Source organism: Prunus dulcis, chromosome 1 (assembly GCF_902201215.1).
Source record: "Prunus dulcis chromosome 1, ALMONDv2, whole genome shotgun sequence".
NCBI lineage: Eukaryota > Viridiplantae > Streptophyta > Magnoliopsida > Rosales > Rosaceae > Prunus > Prunus dulcis.
The window spans coordinates 29,471,827-29,497,477 of NC_047650.1; the positions used below are offsets into that span (position 1 = coordinate 29,471,827).

At 38.3% G+C, this 25,651-nt stretch overlaps 6 protein-coding genes across 8 annotated transcripts; 4 read left to right on the forward strand and 2 right to left on the reverse strand.

The window, feature by feature from the left end:
* The first annotated feature begins 767 nt into the window (after positions 1–767).
* Positions 768–6,971, forward strand: LOC117626034 (1,4-alpha-glucan-branching enzyme 1, chloroplastic/amyloplastic-like). 3 transcript variants are annotated; one of them, XM_034357667.1, is made up of 15 exons: positions 768–875; positions 1,140–1,312; positions 1,613–1,738; positions 1,864–2,074; positions 2,153–2,222; positions 2,320–2,589; positions 2,823–3,729; positions 3,953–4,069; positions 4,442–4,504; positions 4,898–5,005; positions 5,635–5,736; positions 5,841–5,908; positions 6,013–6,094; positions 6,238–6,354; positions 6,545–6,971. In XM_034357667.1, exons 2-15 carry the CDS (start codon positions 1,223–1,225, stop codon positions 6,707–6,709), a joined length of 2,496 nt encoding a protein of 831 aa, XP_034213558.1. In that variant the 5' UTR covers positions 768–875; positions 1,140–1,222; the 3' UTR covers positions 6,710–6,971. The 3 variants fall into 3 exon arrangements, with proteins under 3 accessions (XP_034213558.1, XP_034213568.1, XP_034213575.1); XM_034357677.1 differs by having other exon boundaries at positions 769–875; positions 1,153–1,312; XM_034357684.1 differs by lacking the exon at positions 768–875 and having other exon boundaries at positions 882–1,312; positions 1,613–1,735.
* LOC117626052 (2'-deoxymugineic-acid 2'-dioxygenase-like) lies at positions 5,741–8,653 on the reverse strand. The gene is made up of 6 exons (XM_034357696.1): positions 8,348–8,653; positions 7,963–8,222; positions 7,542–7,860; positions 7,068–7,419; positions 6,036–6,121; positions 5,741–5,956 (listed from the first exon to the last, which is right to left on the reverse strand). Exons 1-4 carry the CDS (start codon positions 8,606–8,608, stop codon positions 7,159–7,161), a joined length of 1,101 nt encoding a protein of 366 aa, XP_034213587.1. The 5' UTR covers positions 8,609–8,653; the 3' UTR covers positions 5,741–5,956; positions 6,036–6,121; positions 7,068–7,158.
* Positions 8,654–8,751: 98 nt separating this feature from the next.
* Positions 8,752–11,311, forward strand: LOC117626072. Its single transcript, XM_034357716.1, has 5 exons — positions 8,752–9,258; positions 9,459–9,509; positions 9,839–9,972; positions 10,285–10,385; positions 10,503–11,311. Exons 1-5 carry the CDS (start codon positions 8,881–8,883, stop codon positions 10,676–10,678), a joined length of 840 nt encoding a protein of 279 aa, XP_034213607.1. The 5' UTR covers positions 8,752–8,880; the 3' UTR covers positions 10,679–11,311.
* Positions 11,312–11,575: 264 nt separating this feature from the next.
* On the reverse strand, positions 11,576–12,790 carry LOC117626062. Its single transcript, XM_034357705.1, has 2 exons — positions 12,530–12,790; positions 11,576–12,447 (listed from the first exon to the last, which is right to left on the reverse strand). The coding sequence occupies exons 1-2, from the start codon at positions 12,681–12,683 to the stop codon at positions 11,744–11,746; spliced, it is 858 nt and encodes a 285-aa protein (XP_034213596.1). The 5' UTR covers positions 12,684–12,790; the 3' UTR covers positions 11,576–11,743.
* Positions 12,791–16,873: 4,083 nt separating this feature from the next.
* LOC117617839 (salutaridinol 7-O-acetyltransferase-like) lies at positions 16,874–18,535 on the forward strand (the record flags this gene model as incomplete). The annotated part of the gene is made up of 1 exon (XM_034347422.1): positions 16,874–18,535. A coding segment is annotated over one exon (1,662 nt), but the record flags the coding sequence as incomplete, so codon positions are not given.
* Positions 18,536–20,994: 2,459 nt separating this feature from the next.
* On the forward strand, positions 20,995–25,614 carry LOC117624325 (carboxypeptidase A6). The gene is made up of 11 exons (XM_034355493.1): positions 20,995–21,305; positions 21,732–21,789; positions 21,863–21,973; positions 22,224–22,361; positions 22,951–23,020; positions 23,329–23,384; positions 23,667–23,792; positions 24,059–24,198; positions 24,570–24,642; positions 24,736–24,810; positions 24,930–25,614. Exons 1-11 carry the CDS (start codon positions 21,160–21,162, stop codon positions 25,245–25,247), a joined length of 1,311 nt encoding a protein of 436 aa, XP_034211384.1. The 5' UTR covers positions 20,995–21,159; the 3' UTR covers positions 25,248–25,614.
* Positions 25,615–25,651: the final 37 nt, after the last annotated feature.

The following is a 25,651-nucleotide window of genomic DNA, read 5'->3' on the forward strand; positions in this document are numbered from 1 at the left end:
GGTGGGTTTTTCTGTAATTTCAAAGTGTAAAAATACACGAAGACGACATGTCGTTCCTTGTATAAAAATGTAAAAAAGAAGAAGATGTTTTTAAACTATCTAAGGGTATACTAGTGATTTGCCCCCTGAACTTGTACTTAACTTTCAATTGACCCTCTATCTTTTTTTTTTTCAGAAATTTAAGGATATGAACTTCTTTTTTTTGGCCAATTTCCCCCATGCCGTCTAAATATGCAACATTCCATCCAATTTGCTGTTAAATATGAGGGCAAAATGATCATTTTATACATTAAAAATAAATAAATAATGAAAAATAAAGTAAAAACCAGAAAATTCAAAAAATTCTCTTTGGACGGGGTCTGTGGGGTTGGGGATTGGTTTAGGAGTGGCGGGTGGTGGTCATGTGAGGAGAAGAAAAACCAAGAGGAGGGGGTGTTTTTGGGGAAGGGTTTGTGGGGGTGGGGGATTGGTCTGAGAGTAAAGGATGGTGGTCATGGAGGAATGAGAGGGGAAAGGGATTGGCATTAAGTTTACTTTTTTTCTTCAATTTTTTATAAAAAAAATAATTTTTTAAAATGATTTAACTGAAAATTAGATAAAATGTTGAGAATTTAAATGGTAGGAGGGAAATTGGCCAAAAAGAGAAGAAGTTAATCTCTTTAATTTTTTTTTTATAAAAAAGATAAAATTAAATATAAATTTAAGGGACAAATCATTAGTATATCCAACTATCTGAAAGCAACAAGTTACACGTAGCGCCCAACCAACGGTTGTAGACGACTTTGGCCAGCGGAGGGAGCATATACTTGGTCCCATTCGCAAGCAAATCCCTTACCCAGAAACAGAAACAATCGAATTGAACGACAAAATGTTGGGTATAACTCAAGTCCCACGGATCTTTCTTTCACGCATTGCTATTTTCTATTGCTTGATTTTTGTTACTTTATATTTATTTAGATTTAGGCTTTTATTGTAATTAGATCACATCGGCAATATAGTCGCTAAATATGATACAATTAACACCACTTGCTGAATAAAAACATGAAATAACAGTTGTTGATTGAAAATTAAGATACAGAGACATGATAATATCAAATGCTATTGCTACTGTATTGAGAGAGAATGAGATTTGTGTCTAGCTCTGACTCACAGGGAGAGGGAGTGAGTGAGTAACAGTCTGACAGATAGGCCGAGAGAGAGAGAGAGAGAATAGGTGAAGAAGATGTTGGGTTCTTTGGTTCTTCATCATGCCAATCCTGCTGCTGCTGCTGCTCTTGGATCCTTGACCAGCAACAACTACCTGAGACTGAGGGTAAGCAACTCAACCGAAATGTTTCCTTTCCTGGTTTAATTATTAATTAATTAATTTCTACCCCTAAACCCTAAACCCTACTCAGTTGGATTAATCAGAAAATACGTTTCTAGACTTCCTGGATGGTAATCTGCACTATTCATCATCTTCAAACACAACCACAACCACCATATTTTTTTTATAAAGAATAATTTTTTCTTCCAGCCGCATAAATTGTGATCTTAATTAGTTTCTGTTGTGTCTTGAACCTTGAAACCTCTTCTTCTTATCATCTTTCTTTTTTTATTACTATTATTACAGGCCTTGAAGATTAATCGACACTCTGGCAAAAAGCAAGCACCACCAGTAACCTTTGGATCTCAAAACTCATCGCTTGGGTACCGCAGACTTGTTTCCCCGTCAACAAGTTCAATATGTGCCACGGTGGTATCTAATACCTATGCTATGCTTGACATTTTTATCATCAACTACTAGACGACAGCCAATCTTTACTTCCCAGTATCGACTTTTAGTAATAAAAAATAACCCATGATCTGTGCTTTCCTTGTTAGGGGGAGGATAGTTTCAAAAGTTCAGCTGTTTTCACAGACGACAGCTCCGCAGTGACAATGACTGATGAAGAGATGGAAAGTATTGGAATCTTGAGCATCGATCAAGCCTTGGAACCATACAAGGAGCACTTCAAGTACATAATAAAGAGATATGTGGATCAGAAAGGGCTTATTGAGACATATGAAGGAGGTCTAGAGGAATTTGCTCAAGGTGAGGTGACTTTTATTGTTACCTTTCTTTTTGGTATCTTAGAACAGATTACTGAAAACGTGTTTGCTTCATCTCTAGGTTATGTGAAATTTGGATTTAACAGAGAAGAAGATGGAATTGTGTACCGTGAATGGGCTCCTGCTGCTCAGTGAGTTCATTAGCTTCTGAACTACAATTTCATAACCTCTTGAGGCATAATATTTGTCTTAATCGCTTAAATAGAAGCTATATTTCTTGTACCTTAGGGAGGCACAGCTTATTGGGGACTTTAATGGATGGGATGGCTCCAAACACAAGATGGAGAAAAACCAATATGGGGTTTGGAGTATCAAGATACCAAATTATGGTGGAAATTCAGCCATTCCTCACAATTCAAGGGTTAAATTCCGCTTCAAGCATGGAAATGAAGTTTGGGTTGATCGTATCCCTGCTTGGATTAAATATGCCACCGTGGACCCAGCCAGGTTCGCAGCACCATATGATGGTGTGTACTGGGATCCACCACCATCAGAAAGGTGCCATTTATTCATACTTTCCTCTTCTAAATTGCATTAGGCGAAAAAAATGGTTAATTGATATGCAGAGTTTCCGGGGAACATAAATTCTTGCATCTAAGTCCAAAAGCTAGAAACATGCTTCATAACATATTATCAAAGTCAGATTGCAAATTACACTTAAATAATCTTTTGGAACTTCTACCTTGGCTTGGCCCATTTCATCCAAACAAGAGAGTCTTTTGACCATGCAGGTTTCAGTTCAAGCATCCTCATCCTCCAAAACCCAAAGCTCCGCGAATATATGAGGCTCATGTTGGAATGAGTGGCTCAGAACCCCAAATAAGTTCATACAGAGAATTTGCTGATGATGTTTTGCCCCGTATCCGAGCAAATAACTATAACACAGTCCAGTTGATGGCTGTGATGGAGCATTCCTATTATGCATCATTCGGCTATCATGTGACAAACTTCTTTGCCGTAAGCAGTAGATCTGGAACACCTGAGGACCTTAAATATCTAATTGATAAAGCCCATTGTCTAGGCCTGCGGGTATTGATGGATGTTGTTCACAGCCATGCAAGTAACAACGTTACTGATGGCCTCAATGGCTTTGAAGTTGGTCAAAGCTCACAAGAGTCCTACTTCCACACAGGGGATAGAGGCTACCATAAGTTATGGGATAGCCGACTTTTCAACTATTCTAATTGGGAAGTTCTCCGCTTCCTTTTATCCAACTTGAGGTGGTGGCTGGAGGAGTTTAAATTTGATGGGTTTCGATTTGATGGAGTAACTTCAATGTTATATCATCACCATGGGATAAACATGGCATTTACAGGGGATTATCATGAGTATTTTAGTGAGGCAACAGATGTTGATGCTGTGGTTTATTTGATGCTTGCCAACTATCTGATCCATAAGATTTTGCCAGATGCAACTGTAATTGCTGAAGATGTTTCTGGTATGCCTGGACTTGGTCGGCCTGTCTCTGAAGGTGGTATTGGTTTTGATTACCGGCTGGCAATGGCCATCCCTGACAAATGGATTGATTACCTGAAAAACAAGAATGATGAAGAGTGGTCAATGAAGGAAATTTCATGCAGCTTGACAAATAGGAGATACACTGAGAAGTGTATCTCCTATGCGGAGAGTCATGACCAGGTATGAGGTTTTGCTTTTTGTGTCTATGTGTCGTTCTATTATGGATGAAGAAAGAGACAAAAACAAGACGAGAGTTCAAGTTTTATTGTAGTGAATAGGCTTTCCCAAACTACACTTATAATATCATTCCATTTGTTTCATTTTCTCATTTATTGTTGCCAAAATTGCTCCCCCTTCCCCCCTTTTCTATCTCTTACTTACTTTTGGTCATAACCACTTGCAGGCAATTGTGGGTGACAAGACAATTGCGTTCTTTTTGATGGATAGAGAAATGTATTCTGGCATGTCTTGCTTAACTGATGCTTCTCCTACTATTGAGCGAGGGATAGCGCTTCACAAGGTTTTTTCTGTTACTTCTGTACAAGAAGCAATCTGACGCATATTGTTTTTTGGTTCATAGCTGTCTATCTGCACAGTCTCTCTCTTATACTCTTATATTGTTTTTTGTTGTTTTTTTAATGTATGACTATCAGACTGCACCAATCATGTTCACCGCCTATATAACTGACAAAATTGCAATTTATTACTCTTCTTAACAATGATTGTGGGGCTGACTTGGATTTTTGGATATGGAGAACTGAACTACTGTCAGATTTGTTTGAAGATTCATCTTTTAAATGCTTTTTACCATAAATCTTCACTTCATTCGTCTTCTTTAAAAAATTAAAAATAAAAAATCAATTTGTTGTCATTGTTGTCTCCATTTTTGCAGATGATACATTTTCTAACTATGGCATTAGGAGGTGAGGGCTACCTTAATTTTATGGGAAATGAGGTAAGCACATTGGCCAAGTTTGCAGCTATTGTTTTTTTATTGGAGAGGAAATTTTGAACATATGAAATAGTACTGTTGCAACCCAGTAGAAAGTTTGGTTCTTTATCACTCTTAAATTGTATGTAACACATGGAACTGAGAATAACGGGCAAAGGAGATCTGGCTGTGTTCTTTATATTACCACCTTTTGTCAAGTGTGGGGAGGGAGAGACACTAGGGGTTACTAAATAACTTGATGTGAGTTCCCTAGAGAAGGGCTTACTGGCTCTTCCTATCAATCATGTAAAACCCACTTTTTCTAAAGAGTCAAATGTACATCCCCATAATTCCTTCTGCTAGCTTTGTAGTTTCAAGATTTCTTTTGATAGTTTTCTTACTGAATGATTTGTGTAGTTTGGCCATCCTGAATGGGTCGACTTTCCAAGAGAAGGCAATGGGTGGAGTTATGAAAAGTGCAGACGCCAATGGAACCTGGTGGATACAGATCACCTGAGATATAAGGTTAGAAGACAAATGTTTAGTTTTTGACATTTGCTATGTTTTGCATACTTTATTATTCTTTTTGTCAATGGGCTCCTATTGCACTGTAATCATTGAAGGATGAAATGATAACTGGCCACATAACATTCACATAAAACTTTAATTACTAGCAATATTTGCATATAAACTAACACAAATTAGATAGACAACTAGGCCGACAAAGTATTATTTATTATCGTTGCCTATATTTAAATGAAGCTCATGTCAACAAGCTTCCTCTTTTTTGTTTTTTTTCTTCTTCTGAGGTCACACTTATTGCAATTGAGGACCATACATGCCTTTGACCATCTGATCTATATTTCAGATTTGATGTCCTAGATTCTTCTGTTATAATGGTTTGATCAGGGGCCATATCTAACCTAAGAATCTGCGCATGTTTATGATTGATAACTTAAGGGATGGAATCGTGGTGGGACATTATTGATGGACTCTGCCACTTCCACTTCTGTATCATGCAAAAGGGCACCCATGTGTACCATGTATTTTTGTAGGATCTTAATATATGATTTCATGTTGCATAGTTGATTTTTCTGCTTTTACTTGCAATATATTTACCATTTCTTACGTCCTTATGCTTGGAACTTGTCCAGTTTATGAATGCATTTGACAGAGCTATGAATTTGCTTGATGAAAAATTTTCATTCCTGTCATCGACACAGCAGATAGTGAGTAGCACAAATGAAGAAGACAAGGTCAGATAATCTTCTTTTTTAACCCAATTAGAGATAAGACAGTTAAGTGATAATGTAAACAAAGATAGATGTTTGAAACATTGAGTAATTATTGGATGTTACAGGTTATTGTCTTTGAGCGTGGAGATTTAGTTATTGTGTTCAATTTTCATCCAGAAAACACATATGATGGGTATGTTTGTTCTTACCTTTGCAGAAGTATCTGCATGCTTGTTTGCTTCTGCACAAATAACGTTGTTTATTTGAGTGACTCGTGTTGTGTGATGAAACATACAGGTATAAAGTTGGGTGTGACTTACCTGGGAAGTACAGAGTTGCACTAGATAGTGATGCTTGTGAGTTTGGTGGACATGGAAGAGTAAGTGATTCCTTTCTTTACCTATTCCTGGTGGGGGTGAAGGAGAGTACTGTTAAGGATAATGCCTACCAAAAAGAAACGAAAAAACAAAAAGGGAATGCATTATAGCCTATTGATTATGTTGATTTCACTCTACCTGGCAGGTAGGCCATGATGTTGACCACTTCACATTCCCAGAAGGAATACCAGGGGTTCCTGAAACTAATTTTAACAACCGTCCCAACTCCTTCAAAGTACTCTCACCGGCTCACACATGCGTGGTATGATAATCTTTATAAAAAAAATATAAAAAAAGATATTTATGGTTTTATTGAACATTATTATGATGTATTTCTTATTTCAGTGCAAATTTGCAAATACATATCTAAATGTCACGTCCTGCCTAAAACTTCACTAATGAAATATCAGTGATTGATTTGATTTTTAATTGTTTCTTTGCAAATTTTTAAGGTTTATTATCGAGTGGATGAAAGTCTGGAAGCAGATGTGGATGAGACATCAATAGCAGAAGTTGTGGTTGGGAAGGAGAATTTTGAAGAGTCGGGTTCCGTGATAGACGATGGCAATGTTGGTCCAAGAGCAGAAAAGAGTGGCGAAGGGTCATCAGATGACTGAACTGAAAGTTTTACTCTCTGTAAATTGTGGATGTGAATAAAAATAATGGGGTTTGCTGTCAGTGTTAAAAACAATGTAACTGGGGACTGAACTGAAAGTTTTACTCTCTGTAAATTGTGGATGTGAATAAAAATAATGGGGTTTGCTTTCAGTGTTAAAAATAATGTAACTGGGGTCATCAGATGACTCCCAGATGACTGAACTGAAAGTTTTACCCTCTGTAAATTGTGGATGTGAATAAAAATAATGGGGTTTTCTATCAGTGTTAAAAACAATTTAACATATTATAATAACAATTGGCTTTATCACGCAAGTGCTGCAGAATGAGCAATTTAACATATGTAAATTGGATACACACCTTGATCTTCTCTTTTTGCCTCCGCAGAGAGCAAAGAGGACATTTATTCAAATGCGCAAGGCTCAACAACACGAAATTCCTTTTCACCCATTCAGCTAGCTAACCTTGCTTGGAGCTTAAAGCGATCCAGTACTTGTTCGGTTTTACCTAGCTTTGTACCGAAGTTGAGAAAGAAGTCTTTGTATTGGAAGCCCTTATAAAGTTGGGGATTGCTTGCATTAATAAGAGCTGCAGCAGGTTCTATAAGGCAGTCATTGGAAGGCATCACGAAAAACCCAGCTGAAATCCGAGCTTCACTTGAATTCGTCACTGCCCGATGTTCAGCGCTTTTCAACTTGCCATTGCTGATAATCTACATCCCCATTCCAACCATAATTTGTCATGGTAAAGAAAAGAAGGAAATGAGGGACAATGCAATAATCTTCACAATAAAGAAGGGTGCACTAGTCTAGTACTAGTAGTAGTGTAGTGTACCTGTAACTGATAACCTACATTAACCACAAGTGCATGTGGAAGAGGCTCCACACCAATCCATTCCCCATCCTTGAAAACTTGAAGACCATTTACATCTCCTTGAAGTAAAATGGTTATGAGGTTTGGGTCACAGTGTTTAGGTAATCCCAGTGTCAAACTTGGTTCTGGGCAAGGTGGGTAATAATTAACTGAGAGTAACATTTGTTGGCTTAGTTCATCCCTGAAATACCCAGCTCCAACCCCAAGTCCTTCACCGATTAGCTCCAAAATGTTCGAAGCCAGTTCCTTCACTTGTGTGGAACATGCCCCAACAAGCTCTCTGTTAATGTCATTGTCATCATCACTAAGTGTATATATATATAGTATATGTGAGATATATCTAAAGGTTAGTCTTGGACAATCATCATCATATGTCACTCACCCATATCTAATTGGTTTTTGAGGCCAAACATGCTTGCATTCCTCAAGAGGATGGCAAGGGTGTTTTAGGCAGTCACGCCAGATATGAACATCTTCCCCATCGTAATTTCCAGTGCTGCTGCTGGTGAAGAGCCTGCAGCTTTTGTTGGGGTCCTCAGAGTAGAGGCTTGCTTTGTCCTCTGCAGGCAACTCTTCAAAAAACTCCTTGAACACGCGCATTGTCTCACTCAACAAATGTTCTGATATGCCATGATTAATTACCTGCTCTATAAAATAACATTAACATAATTTTGTACTTAATTATGACAGTTTAACTTTAAGCAGAGTTTTAAGTTATCAACCCTAAACCTAAGAAGAAGAATTTAAAGCCTAATTAAATAAATAACCTGAAAAAATCCAAATTCTTGGCTAGCCTTGAGTATTTGCTCTAGGATATAGGTTCTTCGGTCATCAGATTCAGAAGCTTCTTCTGCTCCACCACCCAAATCAATCACTGGAATGTTGTTGCACAAAGGAACGGCAAGCTTCCCTGGTCTTGCATCAGGTGGGAATATGTAAGTCTCAGGGAAGGGTCTTTCCTTGTAGCTGCTTGAAATGAGCTTCTCCATTGTTTTCAAGCAGGTACAAGGAAAGTCGTCCCGTTGCATAAAAGATAAAGTCGTCTTAGTTTCTCTCCGTTCGGTTGCATAAAGATAAAGTCGTCTTAATTTCACAAACATAAATAATATAAAACAAAGGGAACTGGCCCACTTTTTCTTTTCTGCCAATCAGATGACAATACTGAAGTAGTCGAGTTCTCTTTTGTTAATTAACTTCTGTTAGTCTGCAGTTAGCAAGAAGCAAGCATCAGGCCCCAGCTTATCCAAAATGGCGGCTACTCAACTCTGAAGCTGAGCTCCTAATTAATTTTGATTGCAAAATGAAATCTGCTCACTTCTCACACCTCTCAGCCCCAATCCGTGCCCAAAATCCTAAACACACTTCTTCTTCTTCTTCTTCTTCTTCTTCAGTTAATCTTCTCCAGCCCTGCAAATTCAGCTCTGTTTCTCTGACTTCGCCTTCAAAGTCGTCCCGTTTATTCACGCTTTGCGCTTCCAATTCCGCTAAAACGTCCTCTTCCCTGTCCGACCCGGCCGTGACGGAGCTCACCAAGGATGCTTTTCTTCAAATCGGTAACGACGTGTCGCAAGGTCCGTTGAATGTGGAAGTCAGAAACCCTAGCGTTCCGAGTCCTTCGGTGGCCAAATTGAGCTTGAGCGACCAAGCTTTCTTTCTCCTGACCTTCATCGCCTGCACGGTATTGGCCTCAATTCTATTCTTCCGTATTTAGATTCCTTAAAATTTTATTTTTGACGTGGAAATTGGGATTAATCTGTAAAATAAATGATAAATTTGAAGACTTTTTATTTATTTATTTTGATGCAAGAGTCACGGATCAAGAAGTTAATTTTGTTCATCATTGCTGATACGAGCATGGATTAATTTCATTGTGTGCAGACTTCTGTGGCATTTACGAGCCTTGTAATTGCAGCTGTACCAACGCTTTGTGTAAGTTGTCGTCTGCTCATTCTGCATTTCAGTTTAAAGGAAAAAGCAAGTGCTTAGAAAATCAGTTCATTTGTTTTAGGGAGTTTTGACTTTACAATGGGATAATATTTTTCACTTAAACCCTAAACCCTGAATCATATTCTATTCACTTCTATTTCTATCTTTCTACTATTTGTTCTTGGGTCTTGGTTCGTTTGCAATTGATCGTTCCATCCATTCTTTGATAGCTGTAAGTCACTTTTAAAATCCTTTCTTTGGTTTGAATCTCATGTTTGGAATTTGGTCCAAATTCTGGTTCCATTGTGGCTCATTTCTTGTATATTCTGTAGGCAATGGGGAGAGCTGCACTATCTCTTTCAAAGCTGGCAGATACAGCTCGTGAAGAACTCCCTAGTACTATGGTTGCCATTAGGCTTTCAGGCATGGAAATAAGTGATCTTACACTGGAACTGAGTGATCTAAGGTGATAATTACATCTTTCTTTCTGATTCGTTGTTATGATCCATTGATTAATCGATTGAGTGCTATTGAACCTTTCAGCATTACTTTATAGCTTCTCTTTATAATTGCTTCAATTATAAAGAGAAGCTATAAAGTAATGCTGAAAGGTTCAATAGTGAAGATTTCATGAGGCAATTGGCTATCAGTCATATCTGTCAAGCCTTTCTTATTAATTTTCTCCTTTATGTGTGTTTCATTCATGTCGTGTGAGTTTTATGTCTCAATTGCTAAATTGGATTATGTATGTCATGCTTTTATTCCATTCTTCGCTCAGCCAAGAGATAGCTGATGGGGTCAGCAAATCCACTCAAGCTGTTCAAGCTGCTGAAGCTGGGATTCGGCAGATTGGTTCACTTGCTCGACAGCAGACTATGTGTATGTTTTAAGCTCCATCTTGTATAGAATTTGATCTGCTGCTGTTTTGCGTAATACAGGCTTTCCATTGATCTTCACCCACTTCTAAACAAGTACTATTAATCTATTGTGATACAGCTATGATTCAAGAGAGGGCGAGCCTGCCCATCATCTCTTTGCAACCTGCTGTTGTTGGAGCAGCAAAGAAGACTTCTCGTGCTGTTGGCCAAGCCACCAGGACGCTCATGAATATAATCTCTCGAAGGGACTTAGAGAATAAGGATGACATTAGAATTGATAGGGTGGAAATTTGAGTTTGCCGCACTTAAAATCAGTAACTCTATTCTCACCAACTTTGTGCACATACTTGTATGTACTCCATCATTTCCACCACTAAGTCAAATATTTTAAAGGTAATATGGAGAAGAACTTTTGTACAAACGTTTGTGAAAATAGTTTACACTGAAAAGTTTGCGCGCTTGATACAGCTTGTAGAGCAGTTATTGTAAGTGCAAATGCCCCGAAGTTAGGGATAAGTCGTCAAGATACTGTTGACTTGCTCATAAGCTCCCGTTGCAGTGGTGGTCCAGTTCCTCGAATTCAAGCTGTCAAAGGAGTAAGAAGTTCCTAAGCTCCTATTGTGACGCTGGTCCAAATGTGAGATTCCTATATTACCGTTCCAAACTAAGGTTGGCCGGTACAACAACATTGATGATGTAATGGACTCTTTGTGGTACAGAGGTGCTGTAGAACCGAAAGAAAAGGAAATTGCTGAGAGAAAATGAAAAGGAGGATAAGTTTGTTGTTCATTCAGCTGTTGTTTATTTATGCTTGCCAACTATCTGATCTGATCCATCAGCTGTAATTACTGAAGATGGTTCTGGTATGCCTACGCGTATGCTCTCTTTCTGAAGTATGAAGGTGGTATGGTATTGGTTTGGTCATTACCATCATTAGTTTTTTTTCTTCGTAATTGCTCTTTTGTATTGCTTTTCACAGTAGAAGAGACCTCCTCCTCCTAATTCAATGGTGGACCGTCCCGTGCTCCTCTATTGTGTGGTTGAAATTTTGAAAAGGAGCTAAGCGACTTGAGAAACAAAGAATTTATCGCAAAAAAGATGAGGGTTATTTCATGCAATAACATCTTCCTGTTCCGAATAATAACGTAAATTAAATAGCAGGAAGAAGGGAAAGAGGGTGATATGATAATATTAATAGAATAGGCACGCAGGCACATCAATTTTTTATAAGTTGAGTTTCAGAAACAGAGAAAACAAAACAGAGGAGAGGCAACCCAAATTTGCCAGCCTTAATGAGTAAGATACGGTTCATCAAATCAAGTCAATCAACTAAAACATCCCAAACTAATGAAATCTTGCCTAATAATACCCAACCCTTGGAGATGGAGTTGGAGTTGGAGCTGGAGCTGGAGCTCCGGTTTTCCGTCCCCCACGGTTTGCAGATTTATGATTTTGATGAGAGGAGTACAAAGTAGGCTGAGGCAGAGGAGGCTTCATATTCTCTTTGTTCATCAAGCTTCTCAGCATATACCTGGGAGCCGGAGCCGGAGGCGGAGTTGGAGACGGAGCCTGTTGAGTCTCCACCACCGAGTAAGCAGCAGAGACTGATTTCCTCAAGCTTTGAAGCTTCCTGCTGCTAGTAGTAGTACGAGTGCTGGTAAAACTGTTTCTTTTGGCAGATTCTACTGTAACACCCAGCTTATATTTAGAGGCGGACGCAGACGCGGCAGTTTTTGAATAATTTGTCTCACAACCGCCCTCCTTTACCTTGATCTTATTCTTCCTATTCAACCGCTCATTCCTTCTAGCAGAATACTCCTCGTAAAACCTACCCCTTTCAAACAAAGGACTCGAATTCAACGAACTCAGCCTATGGCTGCTGCTGCTATCAGTATCTCCACCACCACCACAATAATCTTCCTTGCCCAATTCCTCTCCAGTTATCATCTTTTCTAAAGCCCTCAGTTCCCACGAAATGGAGCGGTATTCAGGTCGAAGCTCCGCTTCTTCCATCTCCCATGTGCCTGAGCGTCTTGCTTTCTCCGATTTTCTTAAAGATCCGCCTGAGCCAATTCCAAAATTATTGATATAATCATATCACTTCAATGCCAAAATTAAAAACCGAATTCGAAAACGAAACCAGACCTGTTAAAATTTTATCGGTTTGCTCGAACCCGATCTCAGACCGCCCTGCTGGGGTTGGCATACAGTTTGCGTTTGATCCGAGGACCCGACGGGGTCGAAGCCTGATGGGTGATTTAGCAAGCGGAGGCTTGCGATCCGGTTTCATCTTTGACATTGATGATTGACGGTATTCAAACTTCAGAGCAGATTGCAAAATACCCACAGAGAGAGAGAGAGAGAGCGCAGAGAAGAGGAAGGCGCTTAACTTTATCGTTGTATTGGTATCTGTGTTGCTTGGTTTTATTGTGTGAGAGAACTAGTGGCTTTTAAATATTGAAAGGTCTAGCGCCTCCAACGGTCATATTTTTTATCGGACGGTCTAGCGTGCGTTCTTTGAAATTTAAACGGTAGAGTAGATTTTTCATTAAATACCTGGATTTTCCTTTTATTGTTTGAGGATTTGTCAACTACTAAAGCGCTCATCTATACTGAGAAATTATAGAGTGTTACTGTCTCACCACGTCAGTTGGTGATATCCCACTCAAAATTTGTCTAAAAAAATTAAACTTTTAGCTGTATTTAAAACTTACATTCATAATAAAACTGAAGGAAAAAATAAATAGAAAAATACAGAAAAGGATAGAGATGATGTCGGAAATTTAAGATTTGGTGAAAATAGTCTCAAAGTCAAAATTAAACTTTTTGTTTTTGTTTTTTGTTTGTTTTTATTAGAATTCAAGAATACTATATTGGGTTACGAACAACGGGATTTAGCTTTCGGTTAGGGCACCGTATTTTATAAATCAAGTTTTTACTTTTTTGGACTAGATACAGTGTGTTTGAATTGGATTAGATACTCATCTCCATGTGTGTAAGTCCGTACAATTCACATCACTGGTGTTGTTAATGTTAATCGCATTAACATCACAACTACTGTGAATTCATATTCAACCACTAAGTGGAAAGTCGCAAGATAACAATCATTTTATATAAGTCTTATTAAGTTCCTGCCTCCCTTTCTTCCCTAGTCAATAACGACACATCTCCTTCCCTTCATCAGGAATCAGGATCTATCAAAGGTGCCTAACCGCGCTTTTAACTTAAGCCAGTTGGTCGTAGAATCGACATTTGGAGGCTTGGATCCCTTTATCGATCTGGAGAGTTTGGCCTTTTGAAGCGTCACGTAGGGCGATTAGGTCAGGCCGAGGAAAAAAGGCTTTGACACTTCTTTTGTGTATTTTAAATGAAAATATTGTTCAAATTCAAAGTCACTCCTTTTGTTTGTTATATAGGGAAATTTGCTCCTCGCTTGTATAATTTGTGCAAACATGTCCTCTTTTTAAAATTATCTCTAAAATATCCTCTATAAATACTTCATATTGTCCACAAATCACTTCTTTTTCGTATTCCCTATTTTCTCCCAACCACTTGTCTCTTAAGTCGCATTATGCTCCTTCATCATCATCTTCACTCATCCATCGTCTTCTTCACTTCATCCCCAAACCATAAAAACCTAAACCCTAATATGCGTAAATTTAAAGCCCCAAAATGAGAAAATTATTTAGTGAAACTCTAAAATGCGAAAATTCATTGGAATCCCAAAATATGAAAAATCCATTAGTGAAATCTCAAAATGTGAAAATGCATTCGCGAAACACCAAAAACTCCATAACTCGAAGTTTTGTGAAACCCCAAAAGTTAAAATGTTATAATGGGGTCCAAAATGTGAAATTTCATTCTAGCAACTCATATAGGCAAAAATTTCTTCATGATAAAATTCATTAGTAGAACACTAAAAAGTGAAATAATTCATTCACACAGCCCCGAAAATGTGAAAATTGATTAGCGAAATGCTAGAAGGGTAAAACCATTCACAGAACTCCTAAAATTTGCTTATGAAGTTTCTCCTTTTTTTGTTTGGTGAATTGCAAATAGGAACCCTAAATTACGAAAATTCATTTAAGAAACGTCAAATGCGACAATTCATTTGCACAACCCCAAAATGGGGAAACCCAAAGTCTTAAAGACAATGCTTAGGGCATTTTTAGGGGACCTCACTAGACTGGACTGGGTTAAATAACACTTGAAACCCATGTTTGGTAAGAGGAGGGACTAACTTAAATGAGATTTTATAGTCTAACAGTAAAAAAATTGCCTCACTCGCAGCGAGCTTGAAACATGGCTCGCAAAATAGTGAGCTCCCTAAATAGAACACGCGAGTCCAACTCGATACCAGTTTCTTCTTCTTCGTCACCTAGACACGAGTCCTGGCAATGGACGCCGAGTCCTTCTCTTTTGAATTCATCGAAAAAGCTTGAAACCCAGTAATCACCTTGAGATCTTGCTGCTACTGATGGTCGCCGAAATAGGCCGAGCTTTGGTCGTACATGTGGGTCAAGGACGACGAGTCTTGGGTCTTTGTTTGGCTATCAGAATAGCGCACGGTGTCGGCCCTGAGCTCAGAAGGCGACGACCATGGGCTCCAACTTTGGGCGGCCTCAAATAGAAGCCATGATTCATTGAATTGATGCAAGAGTCGAAGCAGCCATGGTAGACACAGAGAGTGGAGAAGATGATGGTGAGGCGTGAGATTGAGTTGAATCGTTCATCGTATGAACAAATTGAGTAAATGAAAAGTGATTAGGAAGAAAAATAGAGAATTGACGAAATTTGTGAGAGAATCATAACCGAAGAGTGTTTGGCAGGGAAGAAAATTTAAGAAAAAGCTAAAAAGAGGGTAGGATCAAAAGTCGTGAGGTGTTCAATGAGAAGTTTGATCAAAGAAGTTTGCAGGTTTTTTTTTAAAAAAATACAAAAAAAATCCAAAGTTAGATCTAAGAAGTTTGCATATCTTGTGTTGGGACTTCGGGTTCGTCTAGCCTTTGAGAAATAGAAGAAGAAGAAAAAAGAAATTAAAAACAAAAACTCTGATTATTCGCACATGTAGTTGAGGTCAAGCAAAAATACCATAATTTATTAAATAATAAATTATATATTTTTCATTATTTATGATAATTTTATCCTTTAAAAAAATATCAAGTTTTATTTGTTTTAAATCTTTTTTTAGAACATAAATTAGCAAAAATACACTTGAAAAATATGTAAATAATTATTTTTTAGTCCGACAGAGCAACAAACATATGTCTTCATTATTTTTACAATTCAACTTCGTAGTCCAACGCAGCACCAAACGTAGGTCAGTACTTAATCCAACTTAGGCCAATCCGAGCTAATCCGAGACAATTCTAGGATTTAGTCCAGTCCATGACAGTCCGCCGTACCAAACGACCTCTTAGTAGATTAGCTGAAGCCAAGCCTCGTGCTGAATGCACTTTAGAGTTTCGTGATGATTTACGAAACTCCAAATTACAAAATCCATTTACGAGGTGAGTTGTATAACCCTAAGATAACATGCCTTTTTTTTTTTTTTTTTCCAGCAATCTATGTAACTTTTTGTTTATTGATTCCTATTACTTTATATTTTACTTGCTACAGTGCCTCATGACTCGTATTGCCCTTTGGAAGTTAAAATGATTCACTTTGCCCCCTGACCAGAATTTGGTGTTCTATGTTGCCCCTTGCTATCAACTCCATTTAAATCTCTGTCAATTTTGATCCATGGACAAATTATATGTAAGCCATGGGAAAATTCACCCACTTCCCTGTTGTATGTAGGCATAGGAGCAAAGTATTGATTTGATTGATCCATGGAGTACGTCAACAAAGTGTTTGATTGTTAGGACTTAGGACAAACACAGTGGCTCTGCTGGCGGAGCTTCTTATTAATCGCTTAATTAGCAAAGGGTGCCTAAGAGCTTAGCTTAGGAGAGGACGATACCCTACCTACACTACATGATATCAAGTTAAAAGGGGGTCTGTCTGTCTAAATCATGAATCATGATTAATTCAAGAGCTATATAGAAAACGAATGACTAGAGTGAGTGTGTACGTACGTAGCAGTTTGGTATCAAGTCGATCGGCAATGATTTTCATATCATATGTCATATGTAATGGAGTAGCAATAGCTTTTTTAACTACAAACAGGTTGCTATCATGCTTTTCGTCAACTCTTATCTAACATGTGCAGTCATGGTGATCATCGATCGAGAACCAAATGCACGCACGCTTCACTCTGATAAACATCACAAATATATATATATATATATATATATATATAGAGAGAGAGAGAGAGAGAATTAAAGAGGGTAGCTTAGCTGTGGAAAAGGACTGATACGCATTTCACATAATATTCCACAAATAATATGACAAACGAAGCTGGCGCCGCACCTAATGCAGAAAGATGCCTTTCTGCCGCTTATAAACCAGCTAGCGAGCTAGTTAAAATGACAAATTCTTTTGCCAAACACATTGAAAATGGAAGTAGAAATTATTTCCAAAGAGAAAATTAAACCATCTTGCTCAACACCCTCTCACCTGAGAATTTTTAAGCTTTCACTTCTGGACCAGCTCATACCAGCTCCCTATGCTCCCGTAATCCTCTTTTATCATCCTCCTATAAATGAAAATGACGATGATAATATTAATAGCAGGTTACATTTGCTAAAGACCTCTTTGGCAGAAACCTTCACTGGGTTTTACCCACTTGCTGGGGAGATCAAAGATGACCTGTCCATTGACTGCAACGACCAAGGAGCTCATTATGTGGAAGCCCGAGTTAACTACTCTAGTCTTGATGAATTTCTCAGCCGACCTGACCTTTTGCTACTACTACATCGCTTCCTCCCTTGTGATGTAACAACTGCAGGGGCAAGTGTAACCAACATTCAAGTCAATGTGTTCAAATGTGGTGGCATCGCCATCGGCCTATGCATCTCACACAAGATCCTTGATGGTGCTGCTTTGTGCACCTTTCTCAAATCCTGGACTGCCATTGCTCGTGTGCGCAGCAGCACCAGCAGCCCTGGCCCCGGCTCTTTGTTAAGAACATCCTCCTCCTCCTCATCATCATCATCAGATTCAATATTAATATCATCAGATTCAGATTCAGATTCAGATGATCATCAAACAGAAGACGCAACAACATATGCAAGCGTAGCTTCTTCAATAATAGGAGGGCCCAATTTATTTGCTGCAACTCGTCTGTTCCCCACCAACGATGATTTATGGCTTAGAGATTCATCAATTCCGATGTGGGGTTCCTTGTTCATAAAGGACGGCAAGTCCTCATGCGTCACAAAAAGATTTGTATTTGATGCCTCAGCTATAGCCAACCTCAAGGACATGGCCAAAAGTTCATCATCATGTGTGCAAGTACTGAAACGTGGACCCACGCGTGTTGAAGTGGTTTCAGCTTTCATATGGCAATGCGCCATGGCTGCCTCTAAACAAAAATATGGTTTCCAAAGGCCTTCAGTGCTGACTCACACGGTGAACTTGCGCTCAAGGATATTCTTAGATGATGCTTATGAGGCTGCAGCAGCATCAGATACTGCCGCTGCTGCGGATTTAAATTTGGAGAATTCTATTGGAAACCTCCTTTGGATAGTGGCTGCCCGATGTCCGACGGTAATGCTAGATGAGGAGGAGGAGGAGGTTGTGGTGGCTAATAATAATAATAATAATAATAATAATAGCTCCGCCTCTGGATCAAGAATATTGCATGGGTTGGTGAGTGAGTTGAGAAATGCATTGTCAAAAGTTGATGGTGGTTTTGTTAAGAAAATGCGATCAGGCGAGGAGGGGAAGTCTCTCATGTTGAAGTGTCTGAAAGAAATAATTAAAAAAAAAGAAGAAGAAGAAAAAGATTATTATGGGTTCAGCAGTTGGTGTAAGTTTGGGTTGTACGAAGCTGGTGATTTTGGGTGGGGAAAGCCAATCTGGGTCAGCAGCATTGCTTCCACAGGTAATTCCGTCTTCATGAATCTCATCATTTTGGTGGACACCAAGTTGGGTGATGGAATAGAAGCATGGGTCACGTTGGACCAACATCACATGGCTCTTCTCCAATCCAATCCCCTACTCCAAAAATTCGTTTCATTCGACCCCACTCCTTTACTACTCCTTTGATATCATATTATTGTACTATATATATTAATCTTTATTTTATGCAAACAAACAAGACAGGTTAACTTAATCTCATTTCACATTTTTGTGGTACAAAAATATCACCTTCCTACTAACATTACTCTTTCACAAATAATAAGCTTAACTCAACTTGGAAACATAACAGCTCAGCACTTGTAAATTACAAGTCTAACTGAGAGACTACTAACATATTTAATGAATGCAATTCAACGGTCAAGATTAGAAGTATGTGTTGAGGCCCAAAAAATCAAAGGTTGGGCCCAAATATATTTTCGGCCTAGTGCAACACCAAGCGGAAAATCTTTATTTAAACAACATGTCATGCTACAAACTTAAGTGAGCCCAAGCCACGCGAATGCCTGGGGCTTGTTGAGCGGGTTGTGGTATGGATGATTACGAGTATTCACAAGACCCATTGATGGTCTAAGGAGTGGAAGTTTTGGGCTACTTGGGAGCACCAAAACTCAAGCCCATTCCTTGAGCCCAAACATATAGATAAGCATGAGAGAAAACCTAGTAGCCCATCACCTTAAGAAAACCTAATAGCCCATAAAAATCCCACATCAGCCAAAGCTTCCAGCAGTTTGACAAAAAATGGAACTCACAAGCCCCTGGAAACAAAACAGCCCAGCCCAACACCTTATAAAATATCCAACGTCGTGCATCTCTGTTAAAACTAGATCGCAGCCAAACTACCAAAACCAAGCAAACCCATGTGCCGATCACCTTTTTGACCAAGCACCCTTACCTATTCTTTCCTCTTCAAGCTTTGGTGAGAAAACAAGAAACAAAAGTGGGTGGCTCCTCACCCACATGGAGAAGTCCAGTTGCTTGAGGACCTTGGAACTCCAAAAAGCTTCATGCCTACATGCTCAGGCTATAGAAGTTTCACCAAATAAGGTGGAATGGAAGAAAGTGAAGGAAAATGGGAGAGGGTGGCTTGACAAAATTAAGGTTTCAGCGCCTATAAAAGGAAGCACTTTCTACCCAGCAAAAACAACTCACCTTGGTCGCTGCAAGCCTCCCAGCAACCATGAGAATTCATTGAAGGCAAGCATCCCCTCTAGAACCCTTCAATTTCATGCTTTGTTCTTCCATCTTCCTCATTTCTCTCTTTCAAAACCCACATCCAGAGAAAGCAAGCATCATCTCTCATCTCTGGAACCATTCCATTTCAAGCCTTGTTCTTCCATTGCTTCCCATTTTCTCTTTTGTCAAATCACTTAGGAGCTTGACGAAGCTTTCGTCAATCTGCTGGAAATATGCTAAAGTCACTCATGCTTCCATCTTCTTCATCTCTTTCCATAAACAACGTCCAGAGAGCAATTATCATCTCTCATCCCTAAAACCCCTGCAATTTCGAGCCATATTCCTCAATCTCCTCCCATCTTCTCTTTTGGAAATCGCAGCTCTTTCTCTCTCTCATGCTAAACTCATGAATGCTCAGCTCCCATGCCTCAAGCTTCTCATGCCAAGCCAAGAATTTATCTGTAAGCGACTGTTGGCTTCATTGATAAAGAAAACCAAATTGTTTCCTAAGGCTCAGCTCCCCTTTCGAAATACTCTTGGGGCCTGATTCTTAAACTCAGACATAGGGGCAACTTCACATGTTTCTTTTTTTCGGCAGCCCAAGCCCATTCGTCAGGCTGTTAGAATAAAAAGACCTCTACCGTATGTAATTAATCCTTAACACAAAATATTTATTGGAGAAAAAAAAGAATTTTATTTCACTTTTATTTTTTTGTTTATAATAATTATGATAAATAAATAAATAAATAAAAATAAAACACACATAATAATATTCATTAATTGATATGACATGACCACATCAGCCGCTACTTAAAATAATTTGCTATTGCAAATGACCCACTAGTGTAGTGGTTTGGAGTATTTACTCCCTCAGGCAAGGTCCTGGGTTTGAGTCTTAGCATCCGTGTTGTGTGTGTGAGTTTAATACGTTATCGTCTCTTTCAATAGAAAATATCCTAAAAAAATAAATTAAAATAAATAAATAATTTGCTATTGTGCTCAATTTTATGTTTCTAAATAGTATTATATATATGTGTGTGCGCGCTCGCGCGTGTGTGAGAGATATTGTCTTCAAGGTATGTATGCAACATTTAACGAAAAAGGCAGACAATAATTTAATTTTAAAAAATAAAAATAAAAAACAACTGTTGATTTTTCGGGTCAATTCAAATCTAACTGATCTCCTTGTTGTGGGACGATCCACAGTGGATCGAAACCAGCCAAGGGCCGGTCTTCTTGCTCTTGAGGACCAATTAAAAAATGTAACGAGTGTCTGACTGACTGAATTCAGAAAATGAAGTCGATCGATGTATACCTTGCGTAAATAATAATTTAAAGGGAAAAAAAGAAAAAGAAATAATAAGCGAAGCTATCAAGACCGTTGAACGTGGAAGTTGGAAGAAGAGGACAAACTGACAGAAGAAGAGTTAACCCTCTTCCCTTCTCTTCTTTTGCCACACAGCTTGAAAATGGAATAATGAAAACTCAACGACAAGAAAAAAAAACTAAACTAGAAGAGATCAACTTTTTCCTTCATTTCTTCTTCTTCTTCTTGTGTTGGTCTGACTGGCTCTGGCATGGCTCATCTCCTTCTCCTCTCCTCTCCCTTATCCATCAGTTTGTGTTTCTTTGCTTGGTTGCAAGGTTTCGTGGTCGTTCATGGCAATACTAATCTCACCCACTCTTCTTTCACGCCCATTAATCGTAATCTCTACCATTCCAGGTGACGTCTACTCTCTTTATCAACAATTTTTCTTTCCCTTATTCTATTTTTTACTGTGTTCCGATCTTTTTGCACTTCCCATATGTCTTTTTTGCCTGAATTAATCTGGCTCCTCTGAGTTGCGCTGAATTGGAAGTAACAGATTCATTGATTTTTCTTTGAATCTTAAAATGGGTTTTCTGTTTATTTCTTTCATTTCTTGTTTTCTTCGTGGAAGGAATTAGGGCTGATACTGACTGACTCTGTGGTTGGTTGCTCAGAAATTGTAGGGAACTGAATGCCTGAACCTTGTTCTGGCTATTCACTAACATTTCATATCTTTGGTTTACTTGATGTCAACTTGTTATGAATTTATCAGTTTATTTAACCTTGAAAACATCATATATATATATATAACAATCAAACTTTCCTTTTATTGGTCTGCAGTGGGGATTTGATGGAAGAAATAAAAGCTTTGGTCTTTCGTCACCCAGACCGGCTCACTGTAGGTTGCCTTTGCCGGTTTATTGTTTTCCTGATATTCATTTAGTTTCCTAAAACTTTGATGTTAATGACAGTTCGATACAATTAAATCTCGAAACAAGGGCTACTCTGCTGAGATCGCAGTAGTTACCTATTGCCGGAGAAGGCAAGAGACTGATGACAGGCCAAAGTTTCGGATCCTTCTTGTAAGTTTTTAATGTATTTTTATGCGTTGGATTCCTTTTAATTAGATTTTGCATTCAGGGTTGGCTGTTTATAGGCCTTAATGTTCTTTGATTTTTCAAGTTAAACAAAGGCAGGGATTTCCATGTACTTCAACACTATATCAAACTGTAGTAATGAATTACAGAATATTTATAATCTGTTTTTTAGTGTATAGATAATCTCAGATTGGTAATGGCTGGTGTTTTTGACAGATGATTCCTTGTCTTCCAGAGTTTTGGACAGCATGGAAGGGAGCTCATTACATCTGAGCTTGCTTTGCGAATCCTTTCAATCTTGAGTAAAGAACAGTTTCTACCCAACCTGGACCCAGCCTCCTTAGACCATACCCTTGACAAACTCTTAATAAAGGTAACTTTATGATAATGTGCTGCAAGTCTCTTTCCCTAATAATTATTAATGTAGATGCAATTTGCTTTTACCAGATGATGTCAACTGTTTATGTAAACGCTTCTGCTTTTGCTTCATCCATCTAAGCAGCATACTACAACATGAGCTAGAAATATTAGGGCCACTAGAATTTGAAATAATGGATAGGCACCTCCTTCTCATATCTTCATCTTCTTCCACTTCAAGTATCTGGCTTTCACTTCAATCTATCTGGCATTTCTTCAGAAATTATGAGCAATATTTTTATGCCCTCTGCTGTTTACCTGTAGTGTGAGTATATGAACTCAAACTTACAAGTTGGCAACTCCTTATATGGAGATGATTTGTTTCCATGTTTCTCGTGGATCCTTCTGCATGCATTGCTCTTGAGAATATTATATTATTTGTTAGGGGGTTTACAACTGGTACACTTGATCTATAGTACTCATCATTAGAACCTGATGCCCCAGGGCTTGAAATACTTTCCTCTTCAATTCTGATGAGCTATTTCATTGGAGATATTTGAAGAACTTTGGTATTTTTTGAGTTCTGATATCTAATTTTATGTCAGATGGTTCCTATGGAAAACATAAATGGCCGCAGAATTGTTGAAGCAGGAGATCTCTGTGAGAGGAGAAATGGTAAAGCAGTTGATTTTGTGGATTTTGAAATATACATATTTATACACACACTCTATTATAAATAGAATCCTCTTTGTCAATCAACATATATGCAATATCAAATGTTCCCCTATTATTTAAACGGAACTAATAATAGATTTTAAAAGCAAGGATAGCATGGCAATTGTATAAATTACCCCATTTTCCAGTAGTCCATACTTTTACTCCTGTTCCTAGACCAACTTTCTGCACTCACGTGTGAATATTCTTCTAGCATGTATTATGTATGTGTGTGTGTATATTGTGTTTAAGTTTGCATCTTGTGACAGGGAGAGGAGTTGATCTCAACCGTAATTGGAGCGTAGATTGGGGCAAAAAGGAGAAGGTTAATCACGCATGATAGTCTTATTTTCTTATTCATGCTATACCGCATTTATCATGTTGCTTGTTTATTTCATCTTTTAATTGTCTTCTTTAGGTGGACCTTGTTTACCATTATATAGCAGTGCACGTAATATATAACATATCATTAGATGAAGCTGTAGTCTCATTCATTGTTCCTGCTTTCCCTCTTTAAATTAAATATTCAACTGTCATTTCGTTTCTTGTGCTATTTTGTGCTTAGGACTCTTCTTTCTTTCATTTTTATGTTGTTTTTCTATCACAGGATTATGATCCATATGAGGAAAATCCTGGAACTGCCCCTTTCAGCGAACCTGAAACTCAGATAATGCGGAAAGTTGCCATGTCATTTGATCCACACATATGGGTTAATATACACTCTGGAATGGAGGTATGTCAGACAAACTTTCAGTTATTATTCTCTACTGTTGACTCCGAAGTCATATTCACAATTTCTGGAAATTTCTGATTAAAGCACTTCTGTTTTACAAAAGTGGCAATGTCACCTACGATTTTGTCACTTACAGTGTATACAGTTTTATATTCTTTTACCAATCACCATTAAAGGTAGTTACCCTTAATTTTTGTTTAATTTTCAATTTAGGGTTTGTGTACTCTGCATATGGCACATTTCTTATATAGCTTCTGGTTTTTTAGGCTCTATTTATGCCATATGACCATAAGAACACAACCCCTGATGGAGTTTCCTCGCACCAGATGAAGTCATTGCTTGAGGAACTCAACCATCTGCATTGCCAAAGGCGTTGCATGATTGGGTCTGGTGGAGGTTCTGTTGGGTTAGTATTACTAACGGTCACTATTATTGTTCAGCTGTTCGTTGTTATTATTACCAATGATATCTTCTGTTTTTTGCTTGCCCAATATGATTGATTACATGGCGGGGATGCTAGCCTCAATAACCAATTGAATTGTGCTGGAGGATGAGGTCTAGAGGGTTTTACAGAGGAAATTTGGCACTCGTGAGGGCATAGGGGTAGTTGGACTGCAAGGCTAAAGCCCTGCTGGGTCTAAAATTTTAAGTAGTTTAGTTGGCTCATTAATCTTTACACCTCAACTCATGAGCCAGAGTTTAAAGGATTTAAAGCTCACTATTTTAAAATGCTTATTGTAAGTTTTTCCATTAAGTTTTAATACGTCTTAATTGTAGGTATCTGGCACACGGGACAGCAACTGATTATATGTTTGATATTGTAAGGGTGCCAATGGCTTTCACCTTTGAGGTTTGTCAAATTATCCCTCTTTTTCCTTCAAATTTATGATCTCGAAGAAAACTTGACTAAGACAAATCTGCATCCTTTTTCATTTTGACTAAGATATATGGAGATGGAGCAGCATCATCAAGAGATTGCTTCAAAATGTTCAATCCCACTGACTTTGGTACCTTCAATGTATGTTAGTTTTTTGGTTCATCTTTTAAGTTTCAGCATATACAGAACCAACAGTTAATGAAATGGAGTCTAAATGATCCAACAGTTAATGTTTAACAGTGTAAAATTTTCTCTTTCAGAGAGTTCTCAATGAATGGTCTGCAGCATTTTTCACAATTTTTAAATTGGGGCCAAACCAGCTTGGTGAAAATTATTCCAAGACTTCTGTGCCGACCTTAGACAAGTGGGTATCCATAGATGAGTATCTTGACGGGTACTTAGTTGAGAGGAGTAGCAGATATGGAAAGAAGATGGAGGTGCTTGAATTAGGAATGCAGGAGATAAGAACATATTTCAGGCTCTTCTTGTTATCTTCCGTCCTGTTATTGTTCATGTTCTGTTCCAGAATTTCAAAAGGCAAGTGTGCTAGACCAATTGTTTCTGCTATTGCACTCTGATATTGAGAAACAACCCGGCGTCAGCAGCTTCCTCCCGCACTGGACCAATCGGATGTGGTTCCGCACGTTCCACCACTTCTCCATTTGTTTCCAATAGTGATTGTGAAACACCATGAGCAGCAAGAAATTGAGGTCCATAATTTGAAGTGAATTTTGATTTACCTGTTCCTAGTCGTCATGGGAAGAATGGGAAAAATAAGATGTGCCAAATTTTTGAGATAGGATGTCTCTTCAAATTTTTATATGTACAAGTACACACAATACGAACAATTTTTTTAACTCAATAGTGTAATTGTTTACTCTGTAAAACTCATCATATTCTTTTCAAGTGAAGCATCAATGTATTTGCTTACCGAGTCTTCGGATGTCTTAATTTTGCATATCATAACACCGGACTAAAATAT